This window comes from Pseudopodoces humilis, chromosome 16, assembly GCF_049639895.1.
Source record: "Pseudopodoces humilis isolate 2021_Gansu_Grassland_sample_001 chromosome 16, ASM4963989v1, whole genome shotgun sequence".
Taxonomy (NCBI): Eukaryota; Metazoa; Chordata; class Aves; order Passeriformes; family Paridae; genus Pseudopodoces; species Pseudopodoces humilis.
Window position 1 is genome coordinate 16,302,710 of NC_142215.1, and position 18,128 is coordinate 16,320,837.

General features: G+C 37.1%; 1 protein-coding gene across 4 annotated transcripts in view; it reads right to left on the reverse strand.

Annotated features, from left to right (window-relative positions):
- The window catches only part of VPS13C (vacuolar protein sorting 13 homolog C), a 74,102-nt gene that overhangs the window by 20,708 nt on the left and 35,266 nt on the right, over positions 1–18,128 (reverse strand). For all 4 annotated transcript variants that reach the window (XM_014251177.2, XM_088063355.1, XM_014251178.2 and 1 more), the window contains 22 exons: positions 17,322–17,438; positions 16,697–16,800; positions 16,109–16,276; positions 15,361–15,665; positions 14,848–14,992; positions 13,853–14,009; positions 12,896–13,026; positions 11,769–11,938; positions 10,964–11,202; positions 10,518–10,747; positions 9,668–9,760; positions 8,802–9,167; positions 7,564–7,653; positions 7,000–7,155; positions 5,702–5,966; positions 4,766–4,923; positions 4,222–4,343; positions 3,683–3,977; positions 1,963–2,352; positions 1,181–1,285; positions 497–661; positions 13–141 (listed from right to left, as the gene is read on the reverse strand). In XM_014251177.2, coding sequence (XP_014106652.2) covers positions 13–141; positions 497–661; positions 1,181–1,285; positions 1,963–2,352; positions 3,683–3,977; positions 4,222–4,343; positions 4,766–4,923; positions 5,702–5,966; positions 7,000–7,155; positions 7,564–7,653; positions 8,802–9,167; positions 9,668–9,760; positions 10,518–10,747; positions 10,964–11,202; positions 11,769–11,938; positions 12,896–13,026; positions 13,853–14,009; positions 14,848–14,992; positions 15,361–15,665; positions 16,109–16,276; positions 16,697–16,800; positions 17,322–17,438 — 4,100 coding nt within the window. The remainder of the gene's footprint in view (positions 1–12; positions 142–496; positions 662–1,180; positions 1,286–1,962; positions 2,353–3,682; positions 3,978–4,221; positions 4,344–4,765; positions 4,924–5,701; positions 5,967–6,999; positions 7,156–7,563; positions 7,654–8,801; positions 9,168–9,667; positions 9,761–10,517; positions 10,748–10,963; positions 11,203–11,768; positions 11,939–12,895; positions 13,027–13,852; positions 14,010–14,847; positions 14,993–15,360; positions 15,666–16,108; positions 16,277–16,696; positions 16,801–17,321; positions 17,439–18,128) is intronic.

Genomic DNA, 18,128 nt, shown 5'->3' on the forward strand with positions numbered 1-18,128 from the left:
AGTAAGTCTCACCAATTCTTCCAGTTTCAGCAGAGTACCATTATCCTGGGCTTTAAACAGGAATGGTTTGGATGAGCTTTCAAAGCCAACTACTCTTACACAAAGTTTACCAGATGAGTTTTCAGGCCAAAATGGAAGACACTGTAAGACAAGAAATACACGCGACTTAAACATTTCATATATGTCCAATATGGTAACCCAGCAGTAAATCAAACAGATCTGAGTGACTAAGACTATTTCACATGCCTTAGTTCTTACCCAAGTATCTCTTGATGAACATATCTACATCTACGCTAAGTTACCTAAACTGAAGGACCTGATTAATGTACCAGCATATGCAACCTGTACTGTTCAGGTTCTGCTGGGATGTGAAATATCCATGTCATGCCATCAGAAAAGACAGCTTCCATAAGAGAACTGCTCTTCCCTGAAGTGACACCTAAACACCAGCTGTTTGCCTACAATGACATCAAAAGGAAAAAACATTAAATATTACCTCTGAAGCTGAGATGTAATTCCATTTATTAGTTGGAAGAGAACCATTAGGACCAATTTCTCCAACTTCAAGTTCCAGAGAAGATTTGTTTGCTATTGTGTAGAATGGTGTGAAGGTAACTATCCTAGTAAGGTTGAAACTGCTCATTCTGATGCTAACTCCAACCTGTTGAACAAGGAGATTTTAAGCAAATCATCAACATCAAGCTAAGAAGAAAAGTCAGGATGGAAAAAATAGGAAAACAAACGTCAGTGTAATTATGTTCTGTCCACCTGAAGTCAAAACACCAAACATGCAGTAAAACCAGCAGATTACACAACACAACTAACCCAAGAGTAAAGTGACAGGCTTAGCATTTTGCAGCTGTAGCTTTTGTGGGGAAAATCCACCAGAAATCCCTCTAGAGTAAAGCATGACAACTTAAAATGACCATTATCAACAGAAAACAGTTAAAGAGTACATGAAAACAAACTCCCCACATCTCTTTACTCTGCTTAATTGTGGAAATGTAGTCTTGAACAAGGAGTGCAGATTTGAACACTTGCAACCAGTTGTGAACAATTATCTCCGCTATGCATGTTCATCATTGTGTTTTCAAACAGCCAAGCACTACACCTTTGTAGAAAAGAAGTCAAGCCAAAAGAACCTAAAGAGAGCTTCACAATTCACTGAAACAGGTCTTACCAGATAGTCCATGTAATTAGTTGAACACCTGACACATCCATAGCTTCCTACAGTATCGAGGGAAAAGCTATTGGACCAAGTGCTAGTTGAAATACAGAGCTGGATCTACATACAAAAAACAACAACATGCAAAATAATTCAGTAAACTCATTTTCATTCTGTAGTTAATGCATTATGGAATGCCATTTTATATCACATATAGCAATGCAAAGACAACATTCCAGTGCTTTTAACACCTTTCATAAATTAGAACAATCTAAGAATGTAGTATCACTATTCACATTCTGATTCATTAATCTGTGATCGAGTTCTGGTAAAGATGTTACAGTAAAAGGTATCAAAGGAGAGTAGTCCTCATTGATTCATGCTCATGACAGCACACATAGTGGGAAAAAAGTCCACAACTTTATGATGCTTAAAAAAAGCTTGAAGAGATGGAAAGAAATAATCAAATGAGCGCTGTTTTTCAACCATTTCTTCAACTATCATTAGATAAAAAAAGTTATTTAAAAGGAATGAAGGGCCACTTCCAAAAAACCTTCTACTGCAGTACTCTTCACTTGACCATGTAAACATCATAACAAAATCAAAACAAAAGGAATGTGTTTAACACAAAACAGAATATTTATAGTGTGCATTTTAAATGTCCAAGTACTAAAGAAAGCAGCAGTCAAATTAGTCTTTAGACTTCAAAACTACATAAAAATATTCCTTATATAAAATGTGTGTATGTTTTCCCCCTCAGAGCATGGCCTAAAGTCTGCCATCTAAAGTAAGCATACCTTGTTCTTACTAAAGATATTTTTCTTTTTAAATGAAAACAAAACAATATCTCTGTAGTCTGCTGGATGCTTCACATGAGTGTCTTCAGCTCGGTACTGGAGAACACGGGAAGTCTTGTTGATGATCCAGTAGGGACTGAACACGGACAAGACCAGATGGCTCCCGATCCGCCTCGAATGGATGTAAACATCCACAGACATCTCTGAGACAGAATGAGATGTGAAACGCACAGGAAAAAATTCAGGCATCCCATCACAAATTTTAAGATGGCCGTTCCAGTCTTTGCCTTGATATTTTAACAACACAAGCTCCATTATTTCTCCACTGATTCTTGAATGAAAAACATCTGCAGCACTCCCTTCAGTTAATTCACGGGCTTCTGCAGTTCCCTGTAGCAAAAAAGGCAAATCAAGTTCTCAACACATAAATTTTAGGTGTTCAAGAACCAGCATTTTATTCTCTTGTAGGATATACATTTCAGACACCTCAGTAATCCATGTCCTAATCTGCAATCACTTTCACTTGAGATTGAGCCTGGGAATAATTTGAGATCAACAGCACTTGCAGAACAGTAAAAACTGCTTAATTCTGGATTTCAGAAAGGCAAACTAGTTCTAACATATCCCCTGTTTCCACTCCCTCCCTCTCTCCTCCATGGTTTCCAAAGGATTTTGGCAATGAGTTCTTATTCATACTTTTACAATAGTGGGTGTAATATTGTACTGGACTATGCTGAGATATACAGCCAGGATTTTTCACACTAAAGACACAAACCTGCCAGTTCTGCCATACTATTTGGTAGCACAACTTTGCTCAGGCAGTAGCATCCAACAACAATAGCTTTCCTAATTTTTACTAATAAATGTTTTTACTGATAAACCTATATTTTACTGTATGGAATAGTGGCCAGGCTTGATTAGCCCAGGGATGTGAAGACAATGAGCACAAACCCCTGTATAGGTAAGTGACTTCAGAAATAGATATGAATTACTGGTTGCTAGCTCCTCAGAAAAGGCAACAGCACTCTGTTCTACATTCTGTTACTCCAAGTACTGAAGTAAAATGGAGGTGAAGAAAAGTAGGAATAGTGCCACTGGGATGTTGGATAGAAGTGAAAGAAAGATCTAAATGAATGCCACAGCCAGTTACGCAAGTAGGACAAAACAGAAGGATGATGGTTCTAAATGCTCACACCTGTTGTATTTACTAAAATCACTCAGCCTTATTGAAGAAATACTAGATACTGAAAATACTGAACAGACAGGAAAATGGTCTGTGTAGCATCCTTCAAAGATTCTTCCAATTTGTGCAAGGAAGATCTTACAATAGTCATCAGTGTCAGAATGGAGAGAATTTGCATTTTCTACATAGAAAAAGAAAGCTCTAGAAATTAAAGATGTTTTCTCTTATACCTCACCTTGTGAAGCTAAAGACAGCTTGCAAAATACAAACAGAATCTCAGAAGAATGTAAAAGAAAAAGACTAATCCAGAACAGGATTGCTGTTAAAGGAGCAAGACAGAGCTGGCAAGGTACACACAAATTTAAAACAATCGCCAAAATATCCAGAATCAATTATCTGCCTCATTTATTTACAACAGAAAGTACAAAACCCAACATTCAGCATCCTCCACACTACATTTACCTTTACTTCTAAGTAAATATATTCTTACCTAAAACTAAGTAAAGGATTTACAACTAAAACCATAAAGTAACTTACCTCAAGTAAATATCTCAAGGAGTATGGTAGAAGATTCCTCACAGTCAGTGTAGGGTAAAGGTGGATAATGTAGGCAGGATCCAACTCCTCTACAGAACTTGAAATAAAATTTAGTTCATCAGGTACAGCTGTTGAGCTGATTATTAGAGGCAAGAAGCTGGTCTCAGTGGCTGGGCACTGTAACAAGCACTTGACTTCATTGCTCCTGTGTAGCTCTTCCCTCCAGGCAATGTAAGTTGTAGACTCCTTGAACTGACCCTCAAATATTCCTGTTGGTCGGACATACAGATGGCATCTGCAGGAAAACAGCAGGAATTGTACACAAAGGCTCTGCACTGACACCTAACTTCATCCATTTTAAAGTCATGGCTAACATTCTGAAGTGCTTTTGCAGCACACTAATTACCTAACAAAGACAGCACTTTGGAATTTTAGTCCAATCAGGAAGACTTCCATGTGCAAATTAAGGCTTCAAAACAACAGCCGTGTTTGTGCATCGGTGTCACAGAGGCTGGCCCTACAGAGCAGGGGAAATGTACCTGTATGAATGCAGAGGAACATGAAACTCCTCTTCTGGCTTGGATATGCCAATTGGCTTCAGCGACTTGGAGCCTTTAGCCAGTGTATAGATCACAAATGGAATTGAGAAATGATTCTTAATCTAGAATCAAAATGAGTAATTTTTCATTACATTTCTATGGCACAAATTTCTGAAGGAAAAAGTATCAGTAACAACAAGGAAAACCAACATTAGTAGATTTAACCAAATTCCTTTAAAAAACAGAATTGAGCTGTCTTAATACACAAGTATATGAGAAAAGTCTATTTAAGTCCCATGAATTGAAAAACACTCTTAAAATGTCACATAGTATAAAAAGTATCCCAAATGCTGAGGATATTAGAAAGCCAAACAGAAAAGGGAAAACCAAAGGAAAATTCATGTAACAAAATACTTAGTAACTGGCTTCTAAGCAACATTTTGGAAAAGTTTGATCTCAAAAAAGTGCATTAAGGAAGGCAAAGAAGGTGACTCATTGCAGAGCAGTGTTTTCAATGGTTTGGTTTCAGTGGCTGGGTTTTTACCTGCAGAGGGGAGCGCACAGTAATGACCTTATTTCCTTCTGTAGCATCAATCTGCACAACAATGGAGTCTGAGCGATCAGCAGCCTCCCTGACGTTGTACAGGCGGCGGCCCGGCTTGGCCACAGGAATGCTGAGCACCTCTTTATATCCCTGAAGTTCTGATCCATAAAAACAGAAAAAAGTATTTATTAGCAACACAAATCACATTACTATTTCTTATTTGAACAATACTTAAGCTTCTCAAAACTCAGCAACAACCAGGACCAAAGCATCTTCTGGCAAAAGCACCTTAAATGGTACTTGGGTACCCCTGAAGGAAAGTTTTAGGGTCCAAATACTCCTCAACTCCACAACTTTAGATTATTATTTATATCCAGCATGGGAAATACTGCAAACAGTTATCAAAGGTGTTGATTGGCTGAGTTAATGAACACAGAACAAGCTTTCTATGTTGGATGTGATGGAAGGGGAAAACTCAAAGATGATTACATATTAGTAGCTATTGGAACTTGGAATATTTCCTGGCAAAGCTAAAAACACAGAATCATGACTGGTCTCAAGTAGCTGGGTAACTACAGAAAGTTAAATAAAAGTAGTGATAGGAGAAATAGAAATCCTGTTTAACAGGAGCTGGAACACACAGGCCTGTGTCACAGGGGCTTCTAAGATGGTCTATCAATGACTACTCCACTAGAATGTCTTCCAGTTCTCCCAAGGGGTAGGAAAAAAAATCGCTCTTCTCACTTTCTGGGGCAGAGGAATTTCCCATCTTTTTAAGAAGCCCAGTACCTGTTTTGTGGTGTTTTTTTATTGGCATCAATATTCAAAGGTAATTCCAATGCAATGCACCTGATCTGAATTTCTATCACATTGAATTTAACTCCCATCATCCTATGCACAGCCTGTCATAACAAATGATGCTCCTTAGCATAATACCTAAATTTAAAGAGAAGACAGAGCTTTCCTGTCGGTACAATGCAGACAACCTTCCTCGCTGGGGTGCTTCAAAAACAGAGTATTCCAGTTCCATGCTCTGACCAGTTTCTATTTCATTCATGTTTTCTTTTGCAACTGAATCCACTATCCGAAAATTGGAGCTAGGAAGAACTTTCAGAGAAACACCCAGGGCATTTTTCACTACGAAAGGTGCTGTCTCTTTAAAGGAATAGTCAAAGGTGGATGCAGTTGCTTCTGAAAATGCCTGTAAATAACAACATATACAATATGTCATACATAAAAATAGCCACAATAACATATCTATAAGAGCTATAAAAGACAGTTCCCAGCAACTACCTTTTTAAAGAGGGGAGAAATTATATACAGCAAGACCTATGTTTTGTATAGTAATATTTCAGGCAAGTACAGGTTACTTCCAGAAAATTTAATTTTATTCTGTGATTTGCAGCAAATGTTGATGCTACAATAAGCATTCTTGCTCCTCACAGAGAATTTTTCCAAATTTTAGGTTGTAAGAGAAACATAAGATTTGGGACATAGAAGTCACAAAGAGATGGAACATGTACAAGCTCCAAATTCAATCACAACTTGTACTTACAAACTTTTGTTTGGTTGCACAGAAGCCACAGTAACTGACTGCTGATACTTACAGTGTAAGCAAGTACTTAGAGAACTGCTGTTTATTTAAATTTAAAAAATAAATGGGCATAAGTCACATACTGTAAAGATAGCTTGATTTAGTGACCAAAATTTCTTCATCCCAGAAAAAAAAGGCAGGAAAAGCAGCCTCAACCATTCATAAGCACAAAAAATAGAAGAAAAGAAAATTAGGGGTAAAAAGTATTTTTAACACACGTGACATTCTACTCCTGCAGTTTAAAGGCCAATCCTAAAATGTACGCCTTCCTTAGTATTCAGTTAAGCAGAAAATATGGAAAGGAATTAAGTCTGTTTTAATATTTCAGAAGGAGTATTGTAGGAAAGAGCTGTGTTTATTAGAGCATTTCATGTTCATTTAACCTGCACAAATGACACTTCCTTAAGTCCTGCACAGACACGTTTGTTGTTCTAACACAGAAGTTACTTCTTTCAAAAGATAACATCACCTTTTTGCTGAGCCTAAAGGAGTCATCCAAGTAAAACTCCTCAGCCCTTCAAGGTAACATTTGTCAGAGCTACAGAACAGCCACTGGCTGACAGCCAATATAGTTCTTGAAACAAAGAAAATTCAGAATTTCCTATGGAAGTACACAGCATCTTCTGCCTATTGGGATTACCTTGGCTAGGTTACTGAAAACAGCAAGACAACATTTGGATATTGTTATATTCATGGTATCCATTGAAGAGATATTAATTACAGTTTGTGGCTCAGGAATAACAATGAAATCATCCCCAGGCAGCAGACTTCTCTCCTGGACAGGGTTAGTCCTCATCTAAAAGAAAAATTTCATTAGACAATCACAAACCTATAGATTACTTTCTCCTATATTAAAACAGGAGAAAACTACTTGACTTACATTTGACAATTTTGCAAGCAAAGTAATATCTACTTTGCCTTGCAAATCTCAGATGCTTTAAACAAAATTTTATACCAACACAGAAGGCAAGTTAGTTTCTCTTCTCTGCATGGGTTACATGCTTCATTTTGTCCAGGCAGTGAAAATGCATTATTCCAAAAATCTTAAGATCTCTAAAGAATTATTTTTTTCTCATGTAAAATGAGGTAATAGCTCCTTCAAGCAACAGCATTCAAAAGGTCAATGCCTCATAAAACCCTTAAGAAATTAAAAAATAGCTGCCTATTCAAACCATTTCACATAGTGTCAAGTGTCTTTACATACCTCCAGCTTTAAATTCCATTGCTTCTTTCCTCCTTCGACTCGTTCAATAAATGGCTCCCACACTGCATAGGTTTCATTGTAATAGTGAACCTAAATAATCAAAATTAAATAAGGTATCTAAATACAAAGAAATTATTATGAAAAACATTAATAAGAAAACAATAAATCCTCATTTCATGCTTTGGAGGTCTAGTATTAACTTTTAATCATTTTAAAATCTAATACACAGAAGTGTAATATATCATACATTTTTCACAAATTACCATTTTTGGTAGAGTTCATCATTTTTGAGGAGTTCATTCCCTGGCTTGCTTTGAGAGCAAACAAGCATCCTGGCAACACAATATCTTTTTAACACTTTCAATTAACATAATCAAGTCTCTTATCTTCTCTCATGTGGTTTGAGAGAATGACTTTGAGACCAGGAACTTCAATGCCACAAGCACTTTATTGTACTATGAAATAACATTTAGTTTGAACCAACTATCATCTGGATCTGGTCCACTGGAATGATTCCTCTAACTCATAGCCAACACCAAGTTTTTAATTTGCTTCCATCATTGCAAATCTGAACAGAGGCTGTGGATTCAATAGCTCTGGATGTTCCCTTTCAGCTATTTTGCTCATCCCTCGTGGAACCACAGTGGCACACAGGCATCCAAACTCCACCATGATATGCACACCTGGCAATGGAAGAAGGCTACTTGTATATCCAAGAAAAGAATGAAGAATGAGGTAATTTGGTCAAATGACAAGGGGCAGTAAATGTATTGCATAGAGCAGCTGCATATCTGGCTGTATGAAATTTTAACATGCTGTCTCAATAAGAGACTTTTACCATCTTTTACCATGATGTCTCATTTTGCAAGAAGAGTGTAACTTCTACCTTTACCAATAAATACAATGCTGGAGAAATAAACCAAAGGGGGCAGTAAGAGTTAAATGGGAATATTCAAGTAAGCCAAGCTCATAGTTCACACAGCAGAACCTGAATATGCAAAAACAATACCGAAACAGAGGACTAAATTATTTCACATAGCAACTGCCATTGAAATCTATTGAAATCCAACTTCTTGTACAAAGCACGTTATGCTTACTTGCGTGACTAAAGAACTCCTGAGAGCTTTACAATTTAAACTTATTATTAATTCTGCACAGATTAAGTGTATTAAAAAGTTACTTGAACTCAAGAAATCTGCAGAAGTGTTTTAAGCTGCTAACAGTTTGACCCCACATACCTCCAATGACATATCAGCAGTGACCTCCATCAGTGAGGACCAGTTTTTAAGAACACCTGAAAACGTAGATTCCACTAACAATAAAGGGACAGTTCGATGTCCCAGACCACATTCCAAGGTCATCTGAACAGATTTCACTACGATGTCAAACTTCTCTTGCTTCAGAATTTGTTCACGGTCCATAAAAGTTTCTGTTGCTTCTGTGGCTATGTCAACACCAAGAAACCAAGCATTGCACTCGTCTACAGGCTTCACTTGCCACAAATTCTCAGAAACTTCTGGTGCTCCTCTAGAGTCATCCTCAGCTGATTTGGGCTTTAGGGCAGCCATAATGGTCATGACAGTATTCAAAATTATTGGTGATATCTCAAACAAAGAAAAAAATCTTCTATTAAAATACAAGATCTATGATAAATGGAAATAGCAAACATGAAAAGTCTTTTAAGAGATGTAACTTAATTTCCAAAGAAAAGAAACCATTCATGGACCTCCTCTTGTTTTTCCTTTCCTGCAAAATATCCCAAAAATAGTGGTGGCAGCAGCAGGGGAAGAGTTACTTCAAAAGGAAGTGGTAGAAGGAATCCTAGAATCTGAAGTATTTAAATTATTCCTTTTTGGTCAAGGGACTATCAAAATAACAAACATAAAATTACTTTTTCTAACACAGAGCAGCTCTAAAATGCATATTTCTCGAACTAAGCTAATGGGCAAATAAAAAATGTAAATAACAATATGCAAACAAAATAAAATATTAAAAAATAACATTAATAAAAAAATAATTAAAAAAACCTACACACAACAACAAAAACCAAGCTACAGCTTAAGAAGCATGGCTGTTTTTCCAAAGACAGTTTTAATAATCTTACCTTAATAGTTAGTTCCTCTATTGTTACTGCCACAGTGCATAACCCTGAAGTATGCACCATATTTTCCATGACCAAGGAGCATGGCCGCAACACCTGAGTAAAAAACAATTTGATTTATAAGGTGGCTCCTTAAATCTAACCTTTTCATAATGTCTTGTGGCTTTTTCATTCCACAGGCCAAAGGGGCACTGATCCCAGGAAGTAACAAAATGCTACAGAGCAAAACCATTCCATACAGTGCAACAATCCTGCATCCCAATTTGCACAAGCACCATTTTGTACTGGAAGGTTAAAAGCCAGTGAAATAAAAGATGCTGACACAATGCTTAAAAACCAGACAAAACAAAAACCCAACACACAGACTGTGATAACATAGTAAAAAATCCCTGGATCTTTAAAAAACCTAAATGCATAAGGGAAGATAAGTACATGTGAGATGAACCACCCAGGCCACCTTTGTGGCTCAGTGCTCCCTTGGCAGGAATGTGCATATGAAGTTCCAGACAAAAGGGTGCTCAGGACTCCACTGCAACAGTGAAAACCAACAGGCAGTGGAAAACACTGCCAAAGATTTTGGGTTTCAGCACCCCTCAAACAGTTTCTTCACTAAGAAACTTTTAATGTAATTTACAAATGCACAGCACAGCTTTTAGACAGAGCTCTAAGAGCTCAAGTCCTGCACCTACTGATAAGATTCACTTTTAAATGGCACAGGCCCTTCCTCTCTTCTGAATAATCAATGATATGAAAACTGAGGGTTTGGAGTGCTATAGATATGCCAGCTAAGGGACATGCCTGCCACCAGGTAATTCTAATTACTTTTTTCATCATGAAACACTGGTTTCCTTACCGTAGTAATGTTCTTGCCCTGTTTTTCTTTGAGAAAGGCACAGGCCAACACTTTGAAGGCCTTCACTTGAGCAGTCATCCTTTGTGCAAGCTTGTCTGATGTCAGAAAAAAGTCACATTGGAAGGAAACTTTTAAGGCAGGGGCATCAGCATTGGTCAAATTAGCAACAAATACAACTTCTGGATCCATAATCACAGCTTTTACTGTCATGTTTGGCCGTACAGATATTTCTGTGAAAATAAGTTCAAAAACACACCTTGAATATGAAAACCAGAAAGAGGAAAGCTATCTACTGTATCAGTGGCCAATCTACACATTTTGAAGAATAAACTAATTTCTTTAGTCTGATACCAAAACAGCATCTTCAAAATTTTGGCATGAGTTATTTTCAGAATGAAATCTGCAAAGGAAGGAAATGGAGGTGGGTGTAAATTGGTTTTACGGACCTGTTGCTGCCTTGGATTTCCCAGAAGCAACTTGCTTTAACTGGAACTGTGCAGATCCTTCAGCTGAAGATACTGGCATTGACTTAATGAAAAAATGTGCTACTGTCAACAAAAATTCCATACTGGCACATATGTACAGCTTGTCGAGGACAGCAACAACTTGAGTTCCATTTTTATCCTGCTTATATCTTATATCTATCATGGAACTCTCATTTGTGTCATCTTTCTTGTCTATCATTCTGGAAAAGAAGTGTAATAAGAAACATCTCAAACATCATAACACACAGATCTAGGAAAACAAAGATGCATAAGTACTGCCATTTTTTCTCCCCATGCCATTTATAAAGAATTACTGCATAAGCAAGCAGTGTTTCTTCCAGAAATAAGAGGGTAGAGGCTTTTCTAGCAGAAGAATAATTTCAATTTAAAACTAGTGTGCTACACTCTTGAAAGTATGCATGCAACACATAACAATTACACTGAAATTTCAGAGCACACAACTCCTCAGCTGAGGCTGGGTGCCCTCTATTCAGATGTTCTACAGTTTAGTGTAATACACCAGCCGCCAAGATTTCTTTTTTCTTTGGATAACAACAGCAACGTAATGAGAAATCAACATAAAAGAGTAGAAACGTCTTTAACATTAATAATATTAAACTTTTCATTGCTTAAGCACAGAGTATTACAGGCCACAACTGACAGCACTACTGAGTTTTATCAATTCCATGTGAAGCAAAGTATAGAACAAGGAAAAAGCCTTCCTCATAAGCTGGAGTTTTTTAATTTTTGATGCATTCAAACCTACCTTGCAGTCACATTCTGAATTCCTTCTCTGAGATCATCCAAGGTACATGCTTTGAGTTTAACACTGATATCCATGGAGCCATCTGAGAACATCTCCCCTGCCGATGCCATGAGATGCAGCCGGAGCTCACCAAGGCGCAATTTGTCACTATGCACCAAGAGCAGAGATTCCTACAGAAGGACAAAGTGCAGGGTTACTTACCACAGAACAAAACAAGGAGACATTTCCCTTGCTACTAGCCATGTGTATCATCATCCATGAATTGAAGGATCTGATTAGCCTGTTCCTGCCATCAGTCCTCCACTCATACAGAGGAGTTCAAGAAACTTACTGAGAAAACAAAAAACCTGCTGGGCTCCAGTGAAGTTGTTTCTGCACCACACTGCCAGCAGTTGCTCAGAATGCATCACTGAAGGATAATCCATTCGAACTCTAGATCACTTACCAGAGGATCCCTCCACTCATCACACTAGCACAAGAGCACCTCAGCAGTAGGTGGGAATTATATGACAGTGAAATTAAAATAAAATCCCATTACAGTGTCTTTCTTCCCTGTGATGCTCATTGCACAAGAACATCTTAAAAATTATACACCAATAACATTCACTATACACAAAGACATATAAAGCAAGCACCTTCACATCTACACAAAGGTCCTAAAAACAATACACCATTCCACATCTTTCTCTTCTGTTTTCAGCACAGATGAAAACAGGATGCCCTTGATTGCTCACACTCAGGAATATGCAAGAGGAAATTATTTGCCGTATACAACTTGGATCTACTTATCAACTCTAGAGGTATCAGACATACAATTAGCACTGTCTGAGCTAACAATTCCAGCTTCTCAAATATTCATTTTTATTTTGGGTAACTGGAATCAAAGTTTGAATGATCAAATCAAATACTGGGTGGTTTTGGTGGTTTAGTAATATTTTTAGTGTGACTTTCACACTACACCTTCTTAAGGACATTGTCTGCCCAAGAAAGCTCAAAGCTCCATTAGGAAAGCATTACAAAGCCAATGCAGCTGATATAACTTCATTTTTCTGACCTGAGTTCTGTCCACGTGAGAAGCCTTGGCTGCCCACCCCACCTGTGTGGTTTATAAAAGCTTTGGCACAAACCTGAGTCGTGTCACTGTTGTAGAGAGTTACAGAAAGGGACTCAAAATTGAAGTCAAATTTAAGCAATGTATAACATTCCACAGACGACTGAACTGCAGAAACACTTTTTTGTCCAGAATCAACAAGGGCACCTGTCGGTGAAAAGGAAACATTTTTACATTTCTTTTGAACACTGGGCTTGCTTTTGGTTTTGGGGTTTTTTGTTGTCGGTTGCCTTTTTCCTTTTGGTTGGTTGGTTTCACGTTTGGGGTTTCCAAAAGTAAGATCAGAAAATCACAAAAGGAAGGAAAGCTTTAAATCCAGAGGAGTACTCAAAATAATTCACACTTTTAATTTTGTTCTATCCAATGCATACTAAAATTATCTAGCACAGAGTGGTTCAGAACCTTAAAAGAAGCTGCCATTGGTTTACTGAAGTTCTTTGCTCACTTTAAAGAAGAGCAACACAAAATACCAAGTCTTCTCAAGGAGTCTGCACTACTCCTTCCAGTTTCTGTTCACAGCAGAGTAATTCAACTATTGGTTAAACAGAATTTTCTTTTACATTGATAATGTTAAGTTTTGGCAAAAGGTTAACAGTATTTCGTCCAGAGACATGCACTGCTTACATTGACACACTATTTGAATACTAATATCTTCCTCAATTGTTATAATTGTGCATTAACATTCTGGGGTAGATTATTTGGCTTTTTTCTTTTTTAAGCACATGCAGTTAGAAGAGTGATTGATACAAACTGAAGAATACTATCATATGAGAAATGAATCACAAAAAACACACCACAAAAACTTTTGACCATCAGGAGCTCACACTCCATGTAAGTGCATACATTTATATTTTTCATGTGTACAATATATTTGTAATAGCTAAAACAATTTGTTCTGCTTCAAAAAAATACGGTATTTGAATTTGCAAACAGCCCTCTGCCTACACATGTTCAGCATTTGAATTGAACATACCCTCAGAGCCACCAGATTCATGTGGAGCTTTCCCTTTTTTAGGTAACTGAGTATCCTCAATATTCTCTTGCAGAGTATTTGGCTGGGAAGAAGCCCCTCCAAGGTTTTCAAGTAAAATTTTCATTATAACAGTTAGATCATCTTCACTGAGTGCAATCTGTAAAGTGATAAAACCACAAGCTCATTTTTGGTGACAGCATTTCTTCCAACACAGTACGCAAGCATTGAGGAGAAACAACGAGCTGCTTCCAGCAGAAACAAACTGGATAATCAAAATTATCCTGTCCTAAACAACGTAAAGGATTTTCCCATTTTTCCTATATCATTTGTTACTTGTAATAAACAGGAGTTACAACAAGAAATAACAGTCCATATGATAAACACTTTCTAGACTTGTAAGGGAACTTTGCCTATTAAAAATATGGGTAATTGATAAACATAAGCATTTCTCAACAATTCAGTAATTCAAAAACATGAGCAGAAAACATTAAAGCCAAGATTTGCATTGTATATAATAAAGCAACTGTGATTCAGTAGGCCTTCAAAGACTTAATGAATATGTACCCAATCATAATATTACAAAATCATAAAAAAGCAAGCAGTACTAAGTGACAAGATTAGCCTATAGTACACAGTGTAAGAATATTTTTCCTACATTTGGTTAATTCTGCTGGTACTCCTTCAAATCCCTTATTTCTCTGTGCTTCACCAGTGTGACATTTGGCACAGCACAGCTATAGGAATGAACAAGTAAAAGGGCTCAGGAGCAAGGAAAAGGTGCCTCAGTTAGATTTACCATCAAATACACCAAAACTATTCGTTATACAGTATCAAAATTCTAACAAATTTATAAACTGGACAGTCAAACTGGAAGTCTTTCAACATACTGTAAAGGGCACAATCTGAAAGGAGCTCCGAAGCTCCTTAACTAAGGTGAGGATTATTCTGAGAATCCGTGTGACTTTCGATATTGCTCTTAGTAGTCATGATATTACCTGCATTGGTTTTAGGTCTCCTTTGATACCAATTGTTGGGCTTTTATGATACCATGCTGCTGCTAAATTTCTCTGGACCAGTAAAGTCAAACTCACAGGACGCAGAATTTCAGAATCTGGCTGTGAATCTGCAGATATAATGCACCTAAAAAAAGACAGAGAAAGTAACAGAGGAAATATGTTGACTACTTGCAGAATACTAAATAATATCACATTAATCTAGCAAAATTACAGGAATAATTATTTTAAGAATAAGCTCCTATGCATTACACCCATGCATGCACTCCAGATGAACTCAAGTTACTGTGCTATCATTCCCTTCTTTCCAAGATATTGTAGACCTATGTCTCTATCTAAAAGCACTCCTAAACTTAGCTTGGCAGGGTTTTTTGCATTGTTTTAGTACGTTCTCATTGCCTACGATGTTTACTAAGAGAAAAATACTGCATACAGAACATGGGCACACTTTTCTTTACAAAGACCCTTCAACTTAGGAAAAAGCCCCATGTTTACCTTGATAATTTCAAGTGAGTCAGCTGCACATCCATGTTGTCAATGACTGGAGGAAGAGAAGATTCATCTGAAGACACCAGCTTGAATTCATTCTGAACTCTGATTAAGCCAAGATCAGCTATCAAAGCATTACATGAAGCTGAAGATTCAGGGACAATTATGACTGGAGCTTTCAAGTTGACATCCATTAGAAGGCGGAAGCTCTTTTTAGCAAAGTCCTTCATGCTGGAAGCAGCCATTTCTGCTGCCTGGACAGTGACTGCAGTCAGGGCTTCTTGTGCTGCTTGGAAATTGTTTAGGAAGTTCTATTCATAGGTAGTGAAAAAAAAGTAAGAGTTCTATGAAAACAAATAAGCTTCTCAAAAAAAGGCAAGCCCCACCCAGGCAAAATGTATATTTAAGAAAAATTAACACCTGTGGTATAAACATGAAATTCCTAATTCAAACACACTCGTTTCAAAAGAGAAAAAGGTTAAAATCATGAATAAGCTTACACATTGTTTAACTGTTTCATTTTTAAGATATTTTTAAAGCTATCAGCAACATTCATTACTTCTTTTGTCATCATTCTCCTTGGTAATCTTCTGTAAAGCAGTGCAACTTAAGTGGTAACTCTTCAGCAAAATACTTCTGTGTGCTTGCACATCAGCTCACCACCACGTACAGGTCAAAAAGAACCGATTGCATTTTGTCTCATTAAAAAAAACTTTAAATGTAAAGAAAAAATCTTTTTAAACTAATGTCTTACCAAGAGAGACATAAAGAACTTATGTAGGTAAATTATTTGGATGCAGCCCACTTTCAGAGACATTTTACCATCCACCCTTGACATATCAGTGTAGGCTTCCCCTGCAGTGGCATCTGGATAAAGTGACATGTGAAATCGAAACACTTCATCTCCCATTATGCAGACAGCCTAGAAGAATAAGTACACATGGTTAAAACTACAGGTATTTCTGAAACAAAAAAATATTTCCCCAAAAGATCAATGGCAACTTATCAGCAGTACTTCAACACATGGTAGGCACAAAAGGAAAGAGCATCACCTGTTTTATAGTATATCCCTCTTCTCACTTGCTTATCTATGGCCCATTTAATATTTAACCCCTGCTATTAAGAATTAAACATACCAGTGTAAGCGTAATTAAAAATAACTAAATAGTAAATGGAAGAATGTTTTGCTTCTCTGAGGTGAGGGAAATTAACCAATATATTTTGCTTATTATTACATCCTACATTGCATTCCATAACACAGCAAATTAAGCTACACTGCTGTCACTAAATCACTTGAAGAACTAGGTCTCTTCAGCTGTTTACAATCTGCTCAACACATCACCTTTTTATGGATTGTTTTTGGATCAACATTTGTAATTACAATGTCCTCAAGTCTGGAGAACACTTTAATCTTTTTAGGCTTCTTAGCCACAGATGCATCCATTCCTGAATGAAACAAAAGAAAGAAGGTAATAAATGCACTTCAACAAATTTCAAAGTAAACATTTCTGCTAAAAAACAAACAAACAAACCCCCTGAATTATTTACCACTGAATATAAAGAATAATAACAGCTTAGCATCTTCTGCTATGTAACAGTGAAAGCTTGAGAGAGAAGTCAGGGCCTTACTGCACATGACAAAGTTGCCAACATAACTTGATAATAGGACTAGAGTACAATTCCCCAGCACTATCTAGATCTAGCTATTAAAAAATGCAAGATTGTGTTTCCTAAAACATAGTGCCTTCACTTCTTTTAATTTTACTACACTTAGAAATTGTCCTTGTTTTCTGGGCCAAACTTTTTTTTCCTTGCAGATCATTTCATACAATCAAAATATATTGAAACACACGTTTGTTAGACACATCTGTAGTGCACACACTGGCCTTTTAGAAGAGAATGGAGGGAAACAGCTTATTTCTGGCTACAGCCAGCTTCATCTAATATTTAAATAAAAAACACCTTACCTTGTATTCTAATGTCTGCAATTCTACAGGTCTGATCACACACTGTAATACTGAATGCATTCAGCTTTGCAGTGAGTTTTAATTCACAGACATCATCGTGGGCTGCATCGCCAGACACTGGATAGGAAACACAAGACACATACAAGGAATTCAAATTTAAAACAAATATTAATTATTAGTTTTGTACATATATTAACTATTCAAAAGCAACCTGCAGTCACTCCCTGAAAGACATGATAATCCTTAATCAAAATGTGAAAGAAGTAATTTATTAACAGTTCCCTTCAGGCACACGAACTGTCACCAACCAACACAGGCAAATAGCTATCAAGATGATGTCTTTTCTCCTCATTAACACCTAGTTTTCATGCATCAGTTGCTGAATGCAGTATATACTACATTATTTGAAACACTGTCTCACATGAGAAATGCCCCTCTCTGTGCCAAGTAGCAAAGCCAATTTAGGCATATTAACTGCAGCAACAATGCACAAACACAAAATGTAACAGCCACTGGACTCAATCCCAATAGTTTTAGGATTAGAAAACCTTGAATTTCACAAACAACACTACAAGCACATGGGATCAACAACACAGGACCTGGAAGAATATTCAGCAGCTTCCATGCAAAAACTCTTACTGTTTCAAGGTTACAAAGGCCAGTAACTAAACTAAACACACCACCCCTGCCATTCAGAACTTCTTTTTGCTTCCCCAGAGGAGTATTTATTTTCAGTAGAGTAAGCACTTTTTAGAGCCCTCAGATTGAAAAGCAGCATTGTTGTGACACTAAATCTTTGGAAAGGTT